General features: G+C 36.1%; 1 protein-coding gene across 1 annotated transcript in view; it reads left to right on the top strand.

The window, feature by feature from the left end:
* PAWR (pro-apoptotic WT1 regulator) overlaps positions 1 to 20860 on the top strand; it is a 70111-nt gene extending 49251 nt beyond the window's left edge. Inside the window, exons 3-6 of the mRNA XM_014888650.2 lie at positions 3830 to 3864; positions 12299 to 12446; positions 13695 to 13799; positions 18280 to 20860. Coding sequence (XP_014744136.1) covers positions 3830 to 3864; positions 12299 to 12446; positions 13695 to 13799; positions 18280 to 18366 — 375 coding nt within the window. The 3' untranslated portion in view covers positions 18367 to 20860. The remainder of the gene's footprint in view (positions 1 to 3829; positions 3865 to 12298; positions 12447 to 13694; positions 13800 to 18279) is intronic.
* The last annotated feature ends 3574 nt before the right edge of the window (positions 20861 to 24434 follow it).

Raw genomic sequence — 24434 nt, 5'->3', positions numbered from 1 at the left:
TTTACAGTGTGACTACTTATATTCATGTTGCCAGAGAATTTTGGATGCACACAAAACAAATTCCATAAGATGAGAACAGTGGCAAATAATACATTTTCTTGGTACTTTCATCATCACTTTAAGGAATGATTGGTTTGCATTTACATTAGAGATTTCAATGTAATAAAAGTCATAATTTACCAAATTGGCAATATTAATTTAGTGTTCAGAGGAATTTTTTTATGCATCAGATGTGCATTTTTAACTTTTTGTTCATATTTCTAACTATTTAGAAATAAAACCGACTAATACTTACTGTAGAAACATCTGTTACAAAAGACTTGTTAATTGACTCAAGGTTTTTTTGTTTGTTTTTTTTTTAACAGCTGTCATTTGTAGCAAATGAGAGTATTTGCTATGCACTTTGTCTCTGAGCACTTGTTTGCTTTCCCAGCTTTTTCTGAAGAACTGGCTTTTCTGAATAGTACTGCCAAACTTTTTAAAGTGTCCTGTTGAATTAAATGTACAAATCTATGTAATTGCTTTACATCTTATATTTGCATTTAGTAAATGAAAATGTTTTAGCAAATCTGAAGGTATACAGTGCATTCATTGCATCCTTTTAATGTCTAGAGTACAAAACAAGCATCTGATACCTTAAGATTTCTTTGTACAAAGGTATGTATGCTTCACTAGACTGCAATCTCAGGTGCAATTTCTCCCTTTGTCATGAATTCTGCCTTTCACTGCAGACAGAGGCCTGTGTTCACCAGGAAGCATTTTCCTGAAAAAGAAGCTGTTTAAAAAAATAAGAACTCAGAAAGATTAGAGCCCAGAGTTCCTACTTTATTGTATCCAGAAGCAGTTAGGCAAAATCTAGACCCAATGTAACTCTCCATCCAAGCTGAAAAAGACAATTGAACCACGTGCCCATAGCTAGTGGGGCAACTGGGATGTTCCTGAGACCATCACCACCAGGAGCTGTGTCTGATGTTGCTGATGTGGTGTTTCAGTTCTCAGGTACAGGGAACATGTATCTGAATGTATTAGGTGAAACAATTGGAATCTCTTCAGGTACCTCAGAGTCAAATCACCTCATCAGTCATTGCTGACTATCTTAAAGCTAAAAATCTTTAAGGCTTCAAGGGGTTCTGGGAAGTCTTCAGACCAGATCTTGTAGACAAAGCAGGATACCTGTAGCAAGTTGCTCAGGACTGTGGCCAGCTGGATTTTTGAGCATCCTATTCTCCTGGCTGAACATTTCCAGTGCTTTCAGCTTCTCCTCATGTGTCAGATGATCCAGACCTTTAATCCTATGTCCAGCTTTGCTGAAGTTTCTCCAGTATATTGGTCTCATACTGAAAAGTTCAGAGCTGGACCTAGCATGCCAGCTGTGGTCTCATCAGGGCTGAGCAGAGGGAAATTAGAGAATATGCTTAGTTGGAAGGGACCCATGACTCTAACTTCTGTCCCTGAATAGGACACCCCAAGAGTCACACCATGTGCCTGAGAGTATTGTCCAAATGCTTCTTGAAGTCTATCAGGTTTGCTGCTGTGACTACTTCCCTGCAGAGCCTGTTCAAGTGCCCAACCACCCTGAGATGTGAAGAACTTTTTCCTAATATCTGAACTAATCCTCCACTGACACAACTTCAGGCCATTCCCCCGCGTCTGTCACTGGTCATGACAGAAGAGATCAGTGCCTGACTGTCCTCGTCCCTTCATGAGGAAGTTGTACCTGCAGTGACGTCTCCCCTCAGTCTCCTCCAGGCTGAACAGACCAAGTGACCTCACACACTCCTTGTGGGAGTTCTCCTCTAGTCCCTTCACTGTCTTTGTAGTTCTCCTCAGGATGCTGTCCTTCAACCTGCTGGCAGTGCATCCTGAGGATGCCATGGGCCTTCTTTGCTGCAAGGGCACAGTGATGGCTTATGTTTGTCTTGATGTCCACCAGGATGCCTGGGTTCCTTTCTGCACAATAGCTTCCCACAGCGTGTACTCATGCTTGGGATTATTCATCCCTAGACTCAGGAGAAGGACTTTGCATTTTCCTTTTTTTGGACTTCGTGGGGTCTCTCTGTAAGCCTGTTTTTCCAGCCTGTGTCCCTCTAGATGGCAACACAGCCACCTGATGTATTGTTAACCTCTCATCCAAGCTGTTTGTAGACTGCAAACTTGCTGAGGCTGTACTTTGTCTCATCATTCAGGTCATTAATGAAGTCATTAAACAATGCTGGCTCCTGTATCAATCCCTGCAAAGTGGCTGGCATCCAGCTGGACTTAATGCTGCTGCTCGTAACACTTTGGATCCAGTAGTCACTGCACCTCATGGTGTACTTATCTGGCCTCTATTTCCACATACATATGTCGTGTAGGAAGGTGTTGAAAGCTTTACTAACATCTAGATAAACGTCATCTGCTTTGCCTTCATTCACCAAGTCCTCTTATCATAGAAAGCTGTCAGGTCATGCGTGGTTTCCCCTTCATAGAGCCATGCTGATTTCACCTTACTGTCCCTGAGGATTTATTCCTACTCAGGGACTGAGCTAAGGACTGTCCTGTAGTTCCCTGGATGATCCTTTTTGAAGAAAGGAATGACATTCCTACTTTTAGTCCTCAGAAACCTCCCCCTGCTTCTATGACCTTTCAAAGATAACCTTCCCTTAAGTAAACTTTAAAAATAGCATTGGTATCATTTAAAATTATGTTTCTCTGCCCTTTTAGAGGTAAAATTAGATTTTTTTCTTTCACAGCTGTGAATCACTAATTTTTAGATGCTGTCATCAATGATAAAAATAGTTATTAGTGTTAAACGAGCAATTTTTCCAAGTTGTGGGTTTCTTTAAATAGTTCCCATGAATTTGTTGAATTTTGTTCTGCTTCTCTTAGGGATAAAGTGTAGCACATATGGCAGAAATTGAAAAAGCTTCATAAAATAAAATCAACTTTCAGATCAAGTTTTTTTCAATAATGCAAATATTTTTTCAAGTCTATTTGCTATAGTAAAATAATACTCTTTGTGTTGTACTTTTTAGCCTGTTTATTTACTTACAAAGTCACTAGTGTGCTGATCAGTGAAGGCAGTGTAATGTTCTGTAGAATTTTCAGAGTGGATGGAATTTCTCTTGCATCTTGTTTTGAGAGCTCATTTACTTCTTTGCCTGCAGTAAGTATTGTAAGTAGACAGAATGTCATACTTTGCCTTTTTTTTTTTCCTCATAAAGTCAATTGTCTATTAACTCTTTAAATATTCTTTCCTGACTTTTTACCTGTTAATTGCTGGGGGGTGTTTTGCCTATGACTAAGAAAATAATTGGTTCATGTTCTTACAACATCCTAAAAAATATTTATGGAGTTACTCTGTCAAATCTGAGCCATTGTTGAAACATGTCTTAATTTTTGTACTTGACTGCTTCAGTTTTTTGTTCCCATCCAGAAGGACAGCAGTGGTGCTGAGGACCTGAAACAGTTTTGCCTTGCTGCTCTTGGACAAGTTAATGAAATATCAAAGTGCACACGTGTTTCCATACCATTAGTGGTAGTGGAGGTGTACTGGTGGCAGAGTGTTTCACATGTTGTGCATGCAGGGGGATGGAATAAGCATATCCAGCTTTATGATGTAATCAGAGGCAGACACTTAAAGCTTCTGAGGTGATGTTCAGAAGCAGTAACATGGTGACAATAGTCCTGGTATTGTCTATACTTGGCAGTAAAATAATGCAAAACTGAGTTGTACGGTGGCATGGCACTGCTCTCACTGCAGATTTAGTTTTCCATGGAGTGATAAGGTATTCTGGTAGTACAGATACAAGAAAAATATTAATTAGTTTTTCCTCTTTATTTCTTTTAGGACTCCTCCAGAATGGTTTCAAGCAGGTATAAAAGGTATGAGATCTTTTACACACCATTGTTTTCTATATTTCTACCAGAAATAATGCTAATTAAATGGCTATTTTTAGTAGAAGCCATCATACTGCTACTGTAGATATATGACTTGATACTGGGCAAAGGGCATGAAATATGCAGCGAGCTTATCCAAAGCCCTCTATTATGTTACTATTTTAAAATAAATTAAGCTAGTGTTTTACTGGATCTTACTAGGGCAGAATAGCTTCCCAATCAAATGTCAAACTTGGCTACACATTGCCTAGTAGCCAGTGTATTCAAAGTTTAATTTATGAACCACCATATTCTGAAGTTTAATAAAGGAAGATAATTTTGTTGCTCTCCACTGAAATACTGAAAGATGGTTTTGTAGTATGCTACTATCTCAGCTGTAGCAGGTGTTTCTCATATGTAGCAAATCCTGTTTGTTATTTGTTTGTCTTTGAGCCAAGTATTATCCTGGTCATTACTCCAGCTTTTTAATCAGAGAAATACTTCAGAAGCTCTTGATGCACCTGACCAGTGTGTGAAATTTTTGTCCATGTGGAATTAATACTGGCACAATACCCACAACATAGGAAATGTTATGGCAACATGGGGTCTAAAATATGCCAACTGAAGCAAGACAGTTGTGTAAGAATGATTTATTTGGTACATGAATGCATTATCTTTTTTTATTGGGTAAAATACATAGGTTAATTCATCTGTGTATATATATGGAGAAGAAAGTGCAAAGAGCATCTACAATTACCTAGTCTTCACTGCTATATTTTCTACCCCTCAAAATTATTCACCTGTACAATCATAGAATGGTTTGGGTTGGAAGAGACCTTGCAGATCACCTAGTCCAGTCTGCCTGCAATGGGCAGGAACACTTTCCAGTGATCTACATTGCTTAGAGCCCCATCCAGCCTGGCCTTGAACATTTGGAGGGAGGGAACACTCATTGCAACCTGCTCCAGATCTTACCTCCCATACTGTAAAAAGTAATAACCTATCCTGTTATGCTTCAGCTTTCCTAGCATGATGTATTTTATATTTATATTCCAGGTTCTTGTAAATTCAGCTGAGTGAGGCTTTTTATTGCTGTAGAGTCTTCTTTTAAATCACTTTGTCATTGCAGAATGGGTGGGCTTATTGTCACAAGCTTAATAACTATGTGATTTCATGATTCATTTCTTATTAATCAAGCATATTTTAGTTCAGTCTTTACTTCCTCTTCAGTTCTGGGGCAGAATTTTATTGCTGTTTGTATCTGCCAAATACTTAGCAGTGTGTGTCATACTTTTGTGGCTTTTCATAAACCTTATCTCTGCTTGCATGCTGTATATACTCACTTGCAAAAACTTGTTTGTGTGTGAGGTGGCAATAAATAGAAGTTTGCACACAACCACATTCGTAACTTATTTGGAAATAATCTAATTCTTCTGATTAACATTGCAAAAGTAGGAAATGCCAAAGCTAGAAAATGCTAAATAAGACTTGGTTGTGCAGTCTTTCCTCAGTCAGCTTTAGTTATATGTGGGATGTAGAGTCTTTGTCAACTTCCCCTGTCAGGACTGGCAACACATGCAGGAGGAATCTGACTTGCTGCAGGCTGCTGTTCAATATTTTATGGATGTTGCCATGTATCTTATTCACTGCATAGTCTTGAAACTTCATGTTGAAAGTGAATTATTTACCACTGTCAGCACAGTTGCCCAGTGCTCACAAATACTCAGTGGGTTTTATTCTCCTTGAGGTATACAATGCCCACTGTGATTGGAGTTAATAGTATCTATTAATTTTCTGCTGTATTTGAAAATTTCTACCTCCCTGAACTAATTTTTTCTGTGACGGTACTTAAGGTATGACTCCCAGTGGTTTTGCTTTCTGGTTTGAATTTGAATGCTAAAGTAGTCAAAACCAGAATTGTTCTGAGCTTTTTTGCTTCTTCCAACATCTGCAGTAGGTGAAGGTCTTACAGAAAGCAGCCTCCTCTACAGCAATTCTTATTCAGATCACTCAGGTCTCCCTGAAGTCCCAAATACAGTAGGAGTCCCTTGGAAAGTCATTTGGTTAGAGCACGGTGCTCATAACACCAAGGCTGTGAGTTCAATCCCTGCATGGGCAATTCACTTAAGAGTTGGACTCCATGATCCTTGTGTGTCCCTTCCAACTCAGAATATTCTGTGAATCTGTGAAATGGAAAATGCCGTTCTGTGATTGCACCTAGAATTGCAATGTTAATGCCTAAAGGCTGAATTGAGATCATAAGCTGCTTCAAGACTCGAATGCCAGCTTAGTGTCCTTTTGATGGTCTTGGGTGTTCTCCCTTAGGTTTTCAAAGCAAACTGAGAGTGGAGCATAGGGACAAGCACTTTGAGATCTTATTTGAAACTTACTTGCAAGAGTAAGTGGCCAGTACTTTCTGGGAGATAAATGGTTGGTAGACTTCATAGACATATGATAGCAAAAAGGAAAGTGTATTTTCCTGAAATATTGGATTCTGTAATAAATTCTCTTTCCCTCTGAAAGATTGAATTATTTGCCAGAAATATTCAGGTTGCTTTCTTCCATCTTTGCAATTTTTGCTTTTTCTCTTTTGCCTTCTCGCTCTCCTCCAGTTAGTCCCTATCAAATATGGCTTCTTGTTCATCTCAGCCTTTTTCTTCACTGGTTTCCATTTCCTAGCCCAGTCAGGCACCCTTTTGTTTCTCTTCCCCATTTCTCTTACATCCTTATATTTAATCATTGAGATCCTAGTCTTCTCTTCATTATTATTTGTCTGATTTCTCGTGGTTGTTTTTTTGTTTTGTTTTTTTGGGGGTTTTTTGGTGTTTTTTTTTTTCTTTTTGCTTTATCTCTATTATCTGTCCTTTCTGACTTCTAGTCCTGAATTACTGATACTATTCTGGATTTCCAGTACCTTTCCTTTCCCTTTCCATTTAACTGTTTTCATATTTTAAGTTATGATCTTAGAGGTTCTTTTAAAACTTCAACAGTTCTGTGATCCTACTTCTACTATGAAATACCCTTCCTCCTGACCTGATAAGAGAAAAGAGATTTGATTTTATGTGTGTTCTTACAGAATCATTGTTCTCTTGGCGTGTTCCAGGACTCAAGGAATTGCACAGATTTTACACTATGAATTACACTGACTGCTTTCCCTTATATGGATGCAACAATCCGTGACTAAACATTTATATGACATTGCTGGGAAACCTGTTTCACTGAGTGTCCATTGACTGGAAAACATGTTTACAAATGAACTCTGATGGCTGCTGTGTGTTGCTCTGTGCTTAGTGACTTGGACAAACTGAGCCTGTCTCTTTGTGCTGTAAAGTAAATAAAAGTTTGTGATGAGAATCTTAGTTTATAATTGTAGTCTGTCTTCTGAATTTACTTCAGAAATTTTCACATCCCCCAGAAGTTTGTGGAGGGGTTCCTTTGTAGTTGCATGATTAAGCACATAAAATATTTTCAAGAGAAAGTGGTGGTTTTGTTGTGGTCTGGAGTGGCACTGTGAGATCTATTAAAAGCACAACCAAAATCTGCAAGGTCAGGCTGACACGAAGGCCACAGGACAGAGTATTTGGGAGCTGTGGTCAGTCATGTGTCCTAACTGTGAGCTTCATGTATTTTAAATATGTAGGTATACTTAAGTTGTAATAGCCCATATCAACTTCCCATTCTTCCATTTTCCTCTCAGGCTTTTAAAGGTTATATAGGTCATCTTGGCCATTTCAAACTACTGTTATGAAACTGGATCTGCCATTTTTTGCACTGCTTTGTGAATAGTTATTTTAAGTACCAAACACATTGACATTAGTAAGAATGGTTTTCTGATTTAGGTCTGATGGTATCAGCATAGTTGATGTTACCAATGATTTCACAAACATGAGAAGGACAAAGTGCATTTTCTTTTGAAATCAACATATAAACATGAATTATGTTTCTTTTGTGAACTAAAAGGCTCGTTTGCAGATAACAGTAAAGCAAGATATTTATGCAGACATAGGAATATTTTTATAAACACAGAAAGTTTGTTTTATCAGCTTTCTTTAAAGACTGTCTACTAGTTTTTGAACCAATTTTGTTTCTTTTTTAAAAAATTGTAAAGCAAACCTTGCAGATTGGGATTTAAATTTTTTTGCATAGTTCTTAAATCAGACAGATCAACTTGATCAGTTTACAAAAAGAGCTAGATTAAAATCTCTTCATAGTTCAGAAGTGTATTCCCCTTATAAGTCTGTTTACTAGTGGAAATTAATACAATAGGATATGGTTTTATGGCTTTCAGTCAAAACATCAGAGAGGATTTTTGCCCCCTCTTTTAGGATAGTACAACACATTAACATTGAACCCTAGAGGTAAAGACTGTTTAGCAGTAATTATAAAAGACTCTATCATACTTGAGTTTATCATAAGAGTTGAAAAATAAATGGAGAAGTAGAGACCATAAAAAAAGAAGGTGCTTCAGAGCACGCATTGGAGGAGTTTTGAAGGAAATGTTTGAACACTGCTGATATTGCCTTGCTCAGTGTTTTTAGATAAGTATAAAATTTAAACTATAACAATTTTCTTTCTATCGTACTGACCTTGATCTCGCTAATTAAAAGCAAACACAGCCACGAAATACTGATTCATTATGCTATGCCCAGACTTGCCTGCTTGCCTGTGTTTAGGAGTTTTGCAGTGAGGGCTGGCTTTGGAAGCATTGGCTCATCTAGCTTGTTACCTTAGGACCACTGCTTCACAGATATGAGCATTTTATTTTAGACAGGAGGTCACTTAAGAGGTTTTTCTTGACTTTTGTAGCCCTTCTTGAGACACTGCTGATGTTATGAGAAGGCACAGACACGTAGGGTTTATTTCTGCAAAAGGTTTTGATGGTCTAAGTTGAGCTGGCTGGGGTTCCTCACTGCCCCTTGTGCCAGGTTCTTATGCAGCTGGGCAAGGTACTGCTGCAGGGAGCCACTGTGGCTGCAAGTTGATGGCTTCCTTTTGCCTGGCTGCTCAATTGCTGCGTTGTAGTTTGAGTAGTTTCCCATTCCCCTGAAGGCCAGAGGCAGGAAAAATGGAGGAGCCTAAGGAAATGCAGCTGTAGAGAAGATGGGACTGCCTTCCCTTAGCTCAACTCTGAAAGCCACAGATTTGGCTTAAGCAGTCTGATGTAACAGAAACCTAAGATGCCCTATTTAGAAATAATTGTCCTTTGCTTTTTCCAGAGAAGCTGTTAGCAACTGTCTGGATTGCAGTGACATAAATAACTAGGAGTTTCCAAATCAGGTGTAGTTATCAGATTCTGGCATAAAAATATACCTGCCGTAGTTGAAATACAGTTTTGACAGGGTGATTTTCACTGGTGAAATGGCAATTTGGACAATGCTTTAGAAAGACATTGAGAGAATCAAAGAAGCATTGGAAGGAGCAAGAGAAATTTCATCCTGCTGTAATAATACTTTTAAACTTGTCCCTGTATGACTAACTGATTTTATTGTAAAGAAAATGGCTAGGAACATCATTCCAAACTAAATTTCTGTTTCTCTGTAAGAATTGTCAAACTGATTTTGCTATATTGTTTTTGTTTTAAGTACAGCCAGAAAAAAACCCCTTGTAAAATATATTTTTATTTGTATATTTTTATATATAGACATAATCTACAGCTATACTTCCAAAGACAGTATCTTTGTTGGGGTGGTTCATAGATATTTCCTCTTAGTAAAGCGACACCAAGTTTAGTGATACTGTTTTTCTACTGATCATTGTGGAAAGTGTTCTGGGGGGCATCAGGCACAGCATCACCAGCCAGGCAAGGGAAGGGATTGTCCTGCTCTGCTCTGAGCTGGGGCAGCCTCACCTCCAGTGCTGGGGTCAGTTTTGGGTGCCACAATATGAAACAGATATTAAGCTCTTAGAGAACATCCAGAAGAGAGCAACAAGGATGGTGAAAGGACTGGAGCAGAAGCCCTGTGAGGAATGACTGAGGTCACTTGGTCTGTTCAGCCTGGAGAAGGGGAGACTGAGGGGAGATCTCATTGCAGTCAGAACTTCCTCTTGAGGGAAAGAGGAGAGTCAGGTACAGACATCTTGACACTTGTGATCCATGACAGGACTCAAGGGAGGGGCATAAAGCTGCGTCAGGAGAAGTTTAGGTTGGATATCAAGAAGAAATTTTCCAGTCAGGTGTTTGGGCAATGGAATAGGTTTCCTAGGGCAGTGGTCACAGCACCAAACCTGTCTTGATTTCAAGAAGTTTTTGAACAATGCTCTCAGGCACATGTGACACTTGGGGTGTCCAGGGACACCAGTTGGACTCAATGATCCTGATGAGTCCCTTCCAACTCACATATTCTGATTCTGTGATTCTTTCTCATTTAGCACTCATGAAGTGGCATTGCATCTGGAGACTTAGGTTCCATTCTTTGGGAAAGATGTTTCTGTTGTGTCATGAATAGTATATATTTTGTCATTGCTGTGTACTGGCCATTGATTATAACAACCAAAACAATGGACTTTATATCTGTCACATTCCTTGTGTTAGGTTATGGACTGATGCCTCCTTAAATGTCTTTTAAATCCCATTTCCTAGAAGCCTCCATGATATGTCCTTTGTACTTTCCTACAATGAAAAGGAATGTGTTCAGCAGGGTCTGCTGCCTAGTGGAATAGGTGAGGAAATTGAGTGTGAGTTTCAGGGGAAAAAAAACCCTGAAAATTAAAACATTTTCTTTATTAATGAAACCCTTCCTGTCCAGGTATTCTTTCTTCTAATCTTTGTGTAGGAGCTTCTGCTGACTTCACTGGAGCTGAATTGAAATACTTCAGTATACTGGCAAAAGTATTCATTTTTAAATGATGAAACATTGAAACTTTTTTTTGTGTGGTCTCTCCTTGAGACATTAGCAGCATGAAACTACATGTCTTTTAGGAAGCTCAATAATTTAGAATTTATAGAGTTAAGTTAAAATATTTCTCTTATGTTGTGTTGCAACATGCATATCCGGTCCTAGAAATGTTTTTTAAGAAATCTTCTGGATGAAGAATAAACAGTGCTAAATATGGTAATAACATTAAGCTACAAAATTCCTTACAATTGTGTCAGTGTGTCTTGGAAACTTCACACATACTGGAGCAAAAGAATATTTATATCCACGAAAAGACATCCCTTTGCCAGATACTCCTGCTTTTTATTTGCACTGTATCCTTCTAAATCTGCACGTTGTCAGCAGGGGTCTTCTAGAGTTATGAAATGTTAAATTGTTAAATGAGCACATTAATCATACACTCTTCTGTGTTTTAAAGGAAGTGTTGTAGGGATGCTCATAGTGCTTTTCATTCTTTTTCTAAGTGGTCTAGAACACCAGTGTATACATACTTCAGCTGTGTGATTTTGCAGAATCACAGGCTGGTTGACATTGAGAGGGACCTCTGGGGGAAATCTTGTCCAGTCCCCTGCTCGAGCAGGGCCACCTAAAGCTGATTATTGAGGACCATTTCCAGGTGGCTTTTGAGTACCTTCACTTTTTTTGTTATGACAGTTTATCTGTATATTTTAAGTCTAAGAAGTGTAATTTTGGCAAATTGGAGAGGTAGAGTCTCTGCCTGCTCCCAGGGCACTCTATGCTGATGTTCTTAGTTGTTCATTAGAATCTTCATTGAAGGTAAGTAACATTACTGTTAGGAAGAAAATGGCTATGGGAAGGACACTGTTAGTTTTGTGGCCGAAAATGCTTGACTTGTTGTACATATTTTTAAATTAGTAGTGGTTTTGTACATACCAGTAGTAATGGAGAACCTGCATGCTTTTTTTAAAACTAACTTGGCTTATGTGTACTTGCTGTGCTTATCTGTTGATTCCATGATAGTGATTTTTAATAAATAGACATGTAATCTAAACCAAAAAACCCCATAGGACCACTTAAGGAGTGAGTGTCTATCAAGGAAGCTCTGACAAACTACCCTGTATCAAAGTTCTGAAGTAAAATATCTGGAGATGGCATAAAATTAGTTTGTTGGGTCACATCACTTTTTAACTTCAGTTGACTTTCCATTCCCTTACAGGCCAAATCCATAGCTCCCAAAAAGTTAGTCAATATTCTTCTTATGTTTTGGACATGTACTTGGTTTTTTTTATCCCTTATGTTTTCATCCAGTTAAAAATATGCTTGGTTTAAACTTTGTTGTGGCACTTCATTTCTTGAAATAAAGTTATTTAGCTTGGTTTTTAATGTGCATAGTTGATGAAACTTGAAAAATAGGATAAGTGTGATGAAAGCTGCATTATCTAAGTATTTGAATCCCTGAGGCAGTGAATTTAGTGAGTTCTCAGCCACACATGAGCTGCAGTTTATTAGACCTATTGACTGCTTTGGAAAGCACTTCTGTGACTGCTCTCGTTTCCATTGTGTTCAATGTGTAAATAGTGTCTGCTTTGCTCTGCCTTCCACAGTATGGCTAATGCACCAGAAGATGATGCCCCAAATAGATATTCCCGAACAGAGAGGACAACTTACAGCAGATACAGCAGAGATGCAAATTCTTCTGGCAGTTCTCTACCAAGTAACACTTTGGAAAAGAGGATTGAGGAACTTGAAAGGGTAGGTACCAACTAACATTTCCATGGCATACATTTGAACTAAAGTATTTTTGAAACTCCATGGGAAAATTTGCAGCTAAAATACATAGAAATGTTGCAAAATGCTTGAAGTACATATAGTTATGTCTACAAAAGTGTATGAGGAGTCAGACTGACTGAGAAGAATGTGAACTTGCAGATCACAGATGTTTAGTTTTCATTTGGTATATAAGTGAGAAATAGTTAAGGTAAAGATAATACACTTAGAGAACCAGCAGTGCTCTGCATGCTTTTCTTATGTGCCTTGTGACACACCAACACAGAGCAAATATCTTGGGGGAAGAAGGAGCTCACTGGCTCAAGGCTACAAGTCAGTTTCTGGTCTACTTGTTGGTCTGGATTTTTTTAGTATAACAAAATATTGTAAAATTTAATTGCTATCCAGTTATTTGTTAGAGCTTCAAACATTTAAAATACATATTTTAAATCATTTTAATTATTCCACACTGATTTAATAAACACAGTTTGGAGAAAATGTAATAATGTTAAAGCTGAGCTTTTCACTTAAGTCAATATTTTGCTAAATAATGTCATCTGTGTAATCTATTACTGGCTTCTCTTCCTCTGGAGTGGATTTTTTGTGGGTAACTTAGCAAATATTCTTGAATAATATTGGTGAAAGTTACTAAGTAGCACAATTTGAATAGGCCTTTTTTTGGAAAGGGGGAAAATAGCATGTATTTTGTAGAAATTACTATTTTTGATTTAAGACTTGGAACCTTCATTTGAGTAAAGTACACCATAATCCTCCCTTCTTTCCTAATTAACATTTTCAAGTTTTCTTATCACATTCAGGCCCACAGATGTAAAAGTGTCTTCATTTCTTGTTAATCATATTATAAAAACACCAACAACAGGAAATTCAACCAACAACAATTTGGGAGTTGATACTTTACATTTACTTCTGTTTTGGGCCCCTGTCCATTTCTGTGTTCATGCTTAAGTTAAATATAAATTATAAAATTATCACTTGAATCAGATATCAAAAAGAATTTGCTGTAAAATATTCTTAGATGTGATTCTTTAGCTCCTTGAAATGTAAAGGGACTTGAAGATGTGGGTTTGACTTGCTGTAGGAAAGGAATTATAGATAATTTGTGTGTGTATTCTTTATTTTAGAAGGTATTAGGAGGTATTTAGAGGGTAACTTAAAACTGCCTCTTAGAACAAGAATTTACTTTTCTAACTTCATTCTGTATTCTGGTTATAGGAACTTGCAAAAGAAAGACAGGAAAATGCAAGATTAATGAAGATGGCACAGGACAAAGAAGAACTAATTGGAAAGCTGAAAGAAGAAATTGATTTATTAAACAGAGTAAGCAAATACTTTCTTACATGGCCCTATAAAGAGGAAATAAAAGTGTCTGTATTCTCTGTTGTATTCTTCAGGCACCACATCCATTGGGCAAGGTCAGAAAATAAGTAATTGAGGGGGTTTTTTCCTATTTGTGTAGATTTTCAAGAGGTATGTCAGTAAGTTATATTTTCTTTCTAAGGTGACTTGTATTTGTTATGATTAACTTTCCTAAGTCTGGTGTTATTGGAGTACCTCAATTCCTCGTTGTTCTAAGTGTTCATAGAGCAAGGTTATAAAAGCAAAATCTCTTTATATTCTGACAGATATTGCCATACCCTTTATTGTTGATCCCAAGTAAAGACAGTATGAGACAGAGGGCAGGAGACAAAAGGTAACATCACCAGGCAAGGTGTGAAGGCAGAAGAGGGGTAGAAGAGTGAGACATGCTTGGAAATGGGGCAGGATGAGAAGTTTTAGAGTTGATAGAAAAAAAGTTGCACCAGTTTTAAGGGCAAAAAGGACTTCTTTCATAGAGTGGATTATTGACCTCATCCTGCACTTCCTGGCTGAGGTGTGGAGTCCCAATGTTCTAGAGATACATGCCTCTCTTCTAGGCCAGTGCAGAAAAGGCTCTACTCTGGTCAATCTATCAGTGAAGGGAGGCAATAAATGCATGAAGAATGTCAGACCTACGTTTTGCAGCTCTTCATTAGTAGCAAAGGAGGACAGCATTCAGAAGTTTGAAAACTAACCTAGAAAAGGTTACTAACCTCATCATTAAAAGAGATAAGATTATTCTGAAACACGTATTTTATTTTTTGTATATGGAGAAAGTTGGAAGTTAATCTGTAGGATAAGTGAAGTATTGGCTATTTTGGAGGGATCTATTTTAACTGAGGCATTGCTCTTCATGCAGTTCTTTCATACTGCAAAGAATCTGTCATATCCAAGCTGATGGCCTTATTATAGTTGAGGCAGGTGTTCATTCCTTCTGCATAATGGATGGCAAAGCTATTTAATGCTGTTGGTCACGTCTGACTTCCTGACTCAAAGGTTGGAAAGAACAAATCAAAAGATCCTAAATGACTGAAATCTTGGGGTTTAGGACCACAACTTTTTGAGAGGTTTGATGTTCCAGAAGCAATATTATTTTTTTGGCTATACTTGAAGTATGATGTCCTAAATGAAATCCATCCAGTGTCTTTACTAGAAACTCTTTGAACATCCATAGTAAAATTCAGGTACTATCTATGCATTGCCTGTCTTAAGTACAAGGGCAATTTCTGCTTGTTGTATGGAAGAAAACATAAACTGAATAAAGTAATTTCAAAACCAACTTTGTTATAAAGTGACTAAAATTTTCCATGAGATCTACAAAGCCATCTTATTGGTGCTCCCTAGCTAGATACTTTTAAACACAGAAGAGAGGGGATTCTTTTGGTCTATCAGGTCACGTTTTTCATACCTTTAACATTGTCTGTTTGCTCAATAAAGTGCAAGTTATTTATGACTATGTTTCTTGAGCTTTTCTTAATGATTAAATAGCTGCCTTTTGATTTTATGACCAGCATAATTTGTCTTCTTGAAGTCATGTCTCAAGTGATGCTTCCATTAAAACAAACAGTTTTACTTTCCTGTTTATTAACTCTTGAATTTATGATTGCTTCTATATTGGCTATCCATGTGGATTTAGAAAGAGAAAAGATTTAAAAAATTAAGAAAAGCTGCAGAAATACCACATCATTCTCATGATTCCATGAAGGTTATGGAAGTTAATATGGCTTCAGGTTTATTATCATAACTGAGAACATGAGAGCCAGCACTTGGACATCCATCTGTTCTTTATGGAGTGTCCCTCTGCAGGCCTAGCACCAGGATTGATGCTTTCCATGGAAGAACAGTTGCCATCTTCAGCCTTCTGTTCAGATAAAAGGATATCCTGAGGACTGAACTTTATTGAGTGGGTCTATGCAGAGGTCTTCTTAAAAAATTTTGCTAATAGGTAGCCTAAATTGGGGTCTCTAAATGTGACCATCTGCACATTCATGGTTTTTCTCCGGCTTTTCTGTTCATCAAAATATACAGTTATTGGATGTTAAAATGCACAGGTATAGAAAGAATGTCACATCAGATACCCTAGATAACATCTTAAAAAACCATTTTATTGCATATCTTTCTGACTGCTCAGTTCACATTTAGTGAAATGCTCTTTCTAGAAGTTTTAGTCAGTTCCTAACCACGGATGCATCCCTGATTGGCAAAGATTGTGTTGCATTTGAAAAACTTTTTCCAAGAATCGTGAAAACTTCTTGGTAGAATTTTTCTCATTTTAATGAGTATATTTATTTAATGAGACAGTATAATTTTACTGAGATCAGTCATCACAGACATACTTAAAGATTATGAGCTGCATTTATATTGAGGAACAGAAAAGACTTTCTCCTATAAATGACATTCTCTCATTCCAGTATATTAGATGTTGAAATATGGCTGCCATGTTCTTCTATGAAAGGGGCAATTGCTTCATAAAAACCTGAAACATCTGAAAGTAAAGGCATCTCAAAATATTTAAATACTTTGTAGGCAAAGTTCAACTGTCAGCTAGTTTACACTCTGAGGTCATCTCTGACCTCACTAAGATGTCATTGTAGTTAAAAGTGTAGTTTGGGGGTAGTCTGCCAGTGAGGATTTACAGTCCAGTTAGTGTCAATTGTGTAGGTATCAGTTCTTTTGGTATGCGAAGCTCAAGCTTTCCTGCTATTGCCTCATTTTCTGCTAATAAGCATAAATTAGTGTTGTAATTTTGAATAAGAAACTTTAAATTTCAGAGTGGCAGAATCCTCTCCATCTCAGCCAATTGTTTGTGTAGTTGCTTGAGCTGCAGCAGTTATTTTTCCTGGCTTATATTCAAGAAACTTTTACATGTAGTAATTTTTGGAATGTTATTTTTGCAGCATAAGCATTTAACAAATTTTTAATATTTTATATTGAGTCAATTATACTAGAACTTTGAAAAGGAGGTTTTTAAGTAAGCATTAATTGAAGCATCCGATGGCTAGATCAACAAGTTTGAACATTATAATACAAGTTTTATGTATACCCAACTAAAGAGATATAATTTTGTTGAAAATATGTTATCCCTTCCATCTGATTATTGATCTGAATTGCACAAAAGAGAATATAAAGTATATTTGTTTTTAGTAAATTGTATTTGTTGTATCTATCCACCAAAACTTGCTCTGTTTAGATGTGTAAATCACTTGTATCCGTTATGTTGGACTGGTCAAATGCCTTTCCTGGAAGTGATGATGCAGCTTTACTTCTATGAGGCAAAGAGGAATTTCTGCTAGTGATTTCTTGATTCCACTTTAGAAAAAAATAAAGGGATTGCAAAGGTATTGAGGTATGGATTTTAGCTTGACAAACTGAAGAGACTTTTAAAAATCATTATACCAATTGAACAGATGATCTCTATTTTGCACTTCTGGAATGACCTCACTGATAAAGAAATAAGAAACTGGGCTTTGGATGTTAAACACTACTTAACAAAGGGCCAAGAGAGAGAAAAATCTTCTCTTTGCTACTTAAGGCAAGAGTACAGTTTGGCAGACTTGAATAAAAAAATACATAGGGTCTCCACTGAGAGTTCTGGTTCTTTTTCCTTTGCTCATCTTTAATTTTTTTCCTTAAAATCCTGTCCTTGACATCACTCTTCTGTTTCTTCATTCTTTTCTAGTTCACATTCTGTTTCTTGCATGTGATTTTTGTACAGCAAAATTATTTTTATTGAAGTAATGTTTGCATTAAGCAGCCATTATCACTGGTTTTCACTTTCAAGCTTGAAAAAACTTGTTAGGAATGAAGAAGTGAAATGGGAACTGGACAAAAATAATAATTAGTGGAAAAGACACAAACATTTGGGGTGAAAGCAATTTATTTTGAGCACCCATTACTACTGTGTGCACTGTCTGTTCTTCCAGTTGCACTTTAGACAGATGGTACAAAGTCCATTTTTATTTTTTTTCCACAGAAAACAGAAAAAAAGTGGAGTGGTATATCTTTTTCTGAAAATTTTGATACTTAATACACAAAACAGGTTTTCTTGCAGTAATAACCAGTAATCTGTATATATGAGAGCCATAGTTGTAGACAAACAATTGGAGAAGCAGGAACAGTAGCTGGTTAATACTCTCTGTATATGCCAGAAAAATAATCACCCCCATTCTATTTTGGCTTCTTTATGCATTAATTTCTGCTGTAGCTTTGATTTGAACATGTTGCTATTTAAGGTGCTTGAGAATATAATGTTAATGTTTTTTAATTGCAGTAAAACTTGGATTCAGGCTGGTTTAACAGTTCTAAGGGTACCTACTATGACACTAATTCTTCCCTGTCCCAACTTCCTCATTTCAGAGCTAAGATGTTAAATTCCTGCTGCTATTAATTGAGAGTTGTATGTCCATCTTGAGAAGTGTTTATTTTTTTTTTTCTTGTACAGGATCTAGATGATATAGAAGATGAAAATGAGCAATTGAAGCAAGAAAATAAAACCCTCTTAAAAGTTGTTGGACAGCTGACAAGGTAGAAGATTCAGGCATCAATGAGGAAAGATTTTAAAAACTACTGATTGAACATTAAGGTCAATATAGTAATATTTCCTGTGTTGCAGTATGTTATAATAACTATCTTGTATTTATTGTTAGGAAACCAGATGAATGTTTATTTTCATAGTACTTTCTCCTTCCTTCCTTCAATGAAATGGCATAAAATTTAGGGTGTATTTTTAACTTCCTTTTCACAGAAGCATATTTAAAATTTTTGTTTCAAAATTTTAAGTTCAAAAATATTTGGATTTTTTATCTTCAGATTAAAGCTGCATAAATTACAGTAATCTTAAATTCATAGGGCCAAGATCACTTTCAGTCCATGTGGGTGTATATTTTTGAAATGAATGGAAGCAATACATATAAGCTTTGTTTACACAGATTCAAAATATGTATTTTGGGAAATGCTTCCTTTTTTGTTCATACAGCTGTAAAGTGGATGCCTTATTAGTGATGTGTAACATTTTGCAGATTGATGACTTGCTCTAGAACTCTTGTAGGCTGAGTTTTTTTACTGTGTCTGAAAGATTGACAATAGTAGAGAGTAGCATTTTTTTTTTCCTGTGCTTAACAGTATTCTGTCAGAAGGGGAAGGTTTTACTAAAAAACAGCAAAACAAACAAATGCAAAACACCACAAAGCCAAATAAATCACCTCTGGTATCATCATTAATAAGTTCTTAGAATCACATTGAAGTTGTGCACTGCAGTTTATTTTATGGCTTTTGTTTTAGCAATGAAATACAATGTTGCAATCAGTTAGTTAGTTTGCTGTGTTGAGAATTCAAACAAAGCCTGGAGCTTTCATTTTAGTAAAGACACTTCTTGTTGTCATCTTAAAATTTATAGTGATCATAACCCATACAAGTTTTTGGGATTTTTTTTAAGCTGAGTGAATTTTTTTTTGTACATGATGAAGTAGAGGTGCATACTAGTGATTTGTGCCTTTTTGAAACATCAAATGGTATACAAACTCAATTTTTATTCATGATTTTAAACTAACAAGTCGTTTAAAAAGTGCCTGGTTAGATGTTACAATCCAGTTATGACTGTGTGCAGATTCTTCTATAACATGATAGCTGACAAAATTTTCCTTAGACTTTAACCACAGACCTCAGTTAACATTTAGACTGAACATTGTTTGTACTTTATTTTATCTTAATACAACACATTTTTCATTCTTGGTCAGATTAAGTGTACATGTCCTTTGTGGAAAGACCTAGAAATTAAAACATTTCAAAGAGTCCAGGCTTTTTCTGTACAATTTTGAAGTTTGGTGTCAGAAAGTTACATACATATAATTCTTGTTATTTTAAAAATTAAAAGCAACTTTAATATAACAATACAATAGTATTGTTATATTAATACACGTGAAATATATATAACAATTACCTTTTCAGATTTGCCAATTGTTTTCATAATGTGCATTTAATGGCAGTGTTTCTTAAATTTAAAATCCAGCTATTATTGTTACACTTTGGATTGTTTTGGATATAGGATAGGTTATTTTGTATTTGTGAATTGTAATGAGGAAAAACTTTTCAAAGCTTTAAAGTGTTTTTCAAGACACTTACAGTCCGGGATGCCTCATTGATTCTTTCACAGTGGATGAATTCCATGGAACACCGTTTAAAACCTTTACTCAGGGGGTTAAATGGTATTAGGGGTTTGTATAAACCCTTTGAATTACAATATACACCAATGAGTATTGCTTGTAATATTATTGAAACAGTAAGAGGTCCTTTAATTTATAAGTTCCATGAAATTAAACAATCAAAGACATAATAAAGTCAGTTGAGATGTATGCCTTTTGAATAAATATGAAACTTTCTCTGGAAGAACATTGATTTTCTTCTCTGTGTACTAGGTAGGAAATACACATGTGCTGTATGGGATGTCAAACACTGAAGCATTATTGAGGACATACTGTAGTACACACAGATATCAATACGGAGTTGCAAATGAGATCTTTCATAAAATGTGTTTCATGTACATTTTAAACCAAAGAAAAATAGCAAGAAAGAACATAAACAAGAGTTACTTGTCTTCATATTACCTCTTCTTGGCTGCAGTAATGCCGGAATTAGAATTTTTTTTTAACTTGTACATAAAACTGACAGAAGTATTTGACAGAATTTCTGGATTTCTAATATAACTGTTCTTGTTCAGGGCTAGTTGTGATTTTTCTGCTCTGGAAAACTTGTGGTAGTTGAGTTTTCCTCTCAAAACAGTCTCATAATCATAATGCAGAGTGATTTTTTTTTTAATATACATTTTATGCGTTTTAAAAAGTTAAACATCATTAACCTATGAGTAACTGAATATCCATTTTAGTTTTGAACATTGACTAGTTGTGGTGATACTTGTTATCAGATTAAAAAAAATGATTTTGCGATTCTTCTACTGCAGGTAAAAGATATATGTTTAATAATAAAGATTGTTTGCCTTTGTTCAAATAAAACAAAATTCTTTTTAATCCAGGCTGAGTACTTACTGTCTTTAAAGGAGAATTAATACTGTCTGTCTAAAATTCTAACTGGATTTGTCCTCTGTAGTGTGAAATTCCCAATCTGAACTGCTAAAATTAGTTGTGCATTCACATTGGAGTTTAAGTGTGTATGCATAAACTGACACACGAGAGAGAAATCTGTATATTTACACTATACTTTTTGCTTCAGGTAATAGTGAGTATTCTTTCCTCAATTAGATAGAAATTATCTTTTCTCCTACTTCAAAGCAGAAGTATAACCCTTTCCAGGAAAAGGAAGAATGTTACAGTGCTGTTTCTACAGAAAGTGAATTGATTTAACTTGATTTAACTTCTGAAAGCTGAATATAAGTACATGTTCTCTTCTCCTGCACAAGCAGAATTGTTAAAGGCAATCTCCTTTTCACTCAACTGCAGACTACACATAAAGAGAACAAGTGGATAATCAGTATCAGGGAGATAATAACTGTATCACAATTTATCATAAAGTTTGTAATGTTGTTGTTTTAAAAGAATGTAAATATAAATAACACAAGCAACCATGTATTCAACACCATGGTTACACTTTGGGTAAGACATTAAGAGCATTTGCACTTAGTAAATTTAAAATGTTAGGTGAATTTGGGTAAGGATGACTGCCTTTATGAAGTCATGGTGGCTTTTAGACTAGTTTTAAAAGACAAAATTATGTGTTTCCTCAGTTTTTGCCTTTGGTATTTTAGGTTCCTTGGTCTTGGTGGGAAATTTTAACTCCAAGTACACAAGTTCCTTTTCTGTCCTCCTCCTTTAATCACTGCATTTGCCATACTATAGCTACCTGATCTTAGCACTTGGTATGTTTTCCCATGAATATTGTAATTTTTCTCTCATATCTTAAGTCTTTGTATCTTTCAATATATTCTTCTTTGCCTTGTTCTTCTAGAATTTTAAGTATTTAAATTAACAACATCCATAAACCTATTTGCTGGATTTTCTCCTTTCTTAAACAGACCTCAAATATTTATATGAAAAATATTTCTCATACACCGAGGAATGTACTGCTGCAAAAGTTGGTTTGGGACACTTAAGAGCTTAAAAAGGTGTTAAGAGGAACTGAATAAGGACATTGAGACAATCTAATGTTCTAGTTGTACTGTGAAAAGTTCTGTTAGTCTCCAACTATTAAAAGTGAAACCTTGTGGGAATATCACATGTTAGAGTAATGGTGGTGTATGGAAAGCATTTGGACAGGCTCCACCAATAAGATACCCATCCATCTAGTGTGTCCCAAAATAGCCCAGTTCTCTCTGCAGGTCTAGTGGATTTCCACCTAAATCTACAGCTTTGCAGCTGAGCCCTTCCTGTCTAGCAGCTGAAGCCCTTCAGGTATGGAAATGGATCCATATGTCTCACTTGGCATTCCTTGAGCAGGAAGGTCTAATTCATACCCAGTAGCCACAGTCTCTCTTGCTGGTATCTCAGGAAGGGATTTCTGTTTAAATAAAATTGACCTTCATTTCTGGATTCACCAGAGACATTTGATGTAATATTAAGCGATTGGCATGTTTTAATAATTGATTAGGAAATGGGTGACATCTTTTATACATAAAAAGAGAATGTTTCATTTTCTTATGCAATGTCAAGTCCACTAGACCTTCTCTTGAAGTGAAATTTGCTGCCCTCGGAAAAGACTCTTTCAACACTTTTAAGTTGGGCTCATTTTATAGCCTGATGAAGGTGCTTACCTCAATAAACTGAAACCAAAAGGCCTTCTTTTAACAGCACTAGAAGTTAAAATGTCTTTGGAAGAATTCCAGGAACAGATTTGAGGGTAATGTTTTAAGACTGTAAGTCCTGTTTTCTCTTGGGCTTTGAGCAACCTGATCGAGTGAAAGGCATTCTTTTGCATGGCAAGGAAGGGGAGAACTAGATAATTTTTGAGGTCCCTTCTAAGCCAAACCATTCTGATTGTTCATTGAAGAAAATCTGGCTAAAATGACAATGTCCAGTATTGTTTCTGAGTAGTCATTGATGGGCTTCTTAGGGAACACAGCTGTCACCTCACACTGAAGTCCTGCAAGTACCATAGTATAGCAGAGAAAAGCAGCAGCATTCTAGAAATGTCTTGACATGGATTTTCTGCTGGTTTGGGCCAAGCTATGTAAAACATGGTTAGTAATTAGTGATGGAATTGTAATGGATGTTGCTAATGAAGGAGCTGGAAAAGTCTTACTTTTGTAACTGTATTTTAGGTTTGCTTCAGGAAATCTTTCTGTGGTTACAATTACTGAGAGGTTAAACAGTGAACTTTGGCAGTAGTTGTGTAAGTTTTAGAAAGAAACTGATGTAAGAAAGGCCATCATTGGTATCTTTGATTGATGCCTTTGACACTTAGGTATTTTTGTCATAAAGCTCTGTTATCTACAGATAACAAAAGATAAAAGTCTTATCTGTACTGCAAAGATAATCCAAGTCTACCTGATTTTTAATTAATATGTTGTAAATGTTAAAAATATTAAATAACATAAGAGTCAAATTTTGTTTTCAGATCTGGAATTCTGTTACTAGGAGAGGTAATGAAAAATGTATGCATATTTTGTACTGCTGCTCTGCTTCATTTTCTGGTAAACAGAACCACTGTTGAAAATGAACAGGTTTCATAATTGATTGTCTCATTGTTGACCTCTTTAAGTGTTACAGCTAATAATATTAATGCTTTCTGGAATAGCAAAAAGATGCACTTAAAAAGTGGCAGCAGCAAAAATGAGAACTTAATCTCCTCTTAGTCTTTTAGTGTGGGAAGTCAAGCAATTTTTATGGGTTGTCCTTGATTAAATGACCTGAAGATATTTAGTTATTACAGGCTCGTTCAGTGAGCTATTGTGTAATCTGCAACAAAGTAGCATTAACTGTTGTCCTTTCCTTGTGCCAGTATTTTCTATGAAAACGAAGCATAATTTAAAAGATAGACAGTGTTTTTCCGTCACACAAGATTATATTTAAGAAATCTGGAGGTTGATAATTGGCATCTTGATACACTCTCTATTCGTATTTCTCCCTGGAAATCAGATTTTGTGGATGGGTAGTGGAATGAAATCTCTCTCAGAAATGTTAATCTCTGCTTTTGCCTGAAGGCTCATTATAACATTGATGCAGTTTAGCAAGTTTAAAATTTTGATTGCAACAGTGTATGTGTGTTTACAGCCAGCTACCAAATATATTTAATGGGTGGGGACAATAAAACTGCTGAAGCTTTGCAAGTTGAGACTCTCTAGAAATAACTACCATATTTCTCTGTGAAGCAATTATAGAGAAAATGCTAACTGTTCCCAGCTGAATCACTCTTTCTTCTCATTTAATTGCTTCAGCTTACTATGGTTTGTAATAAAATATCACTTAAACCCTCCTGTAATTCTGTTGCTTTGGCTTTGTATGAGAAATGACATTTTAAAAAGAATGGTCACTTTCAATGTTCACTCTCCAGATTCTAGGATTTATAAGGCTGCTTTAAAGCAGGGAGAAAACAAGGAGAAAATGTGTGGGTTGAGACTGCAGGATTGAATATTAGGAAGAGGATGTCTTG

Source organism: Sturnus vulgaris, chromosome 5, assembly GCF_052056855.1.
Source record: "Sturnus vulgaris isolate bStuVul1 chromosome 5, bStuVul1.hap1, whole genome shotgun sequence".
NCBI lineage: Eukaryota > Metazoa > Chordata > Aves > Passeriformes > Sturnidae > Sturnus > Sturnus vulgaris.
Note: the sequence above shows the minus strand (reverse complement) of the source record. Positions and strands in the feature narration are given on the sequence as shown.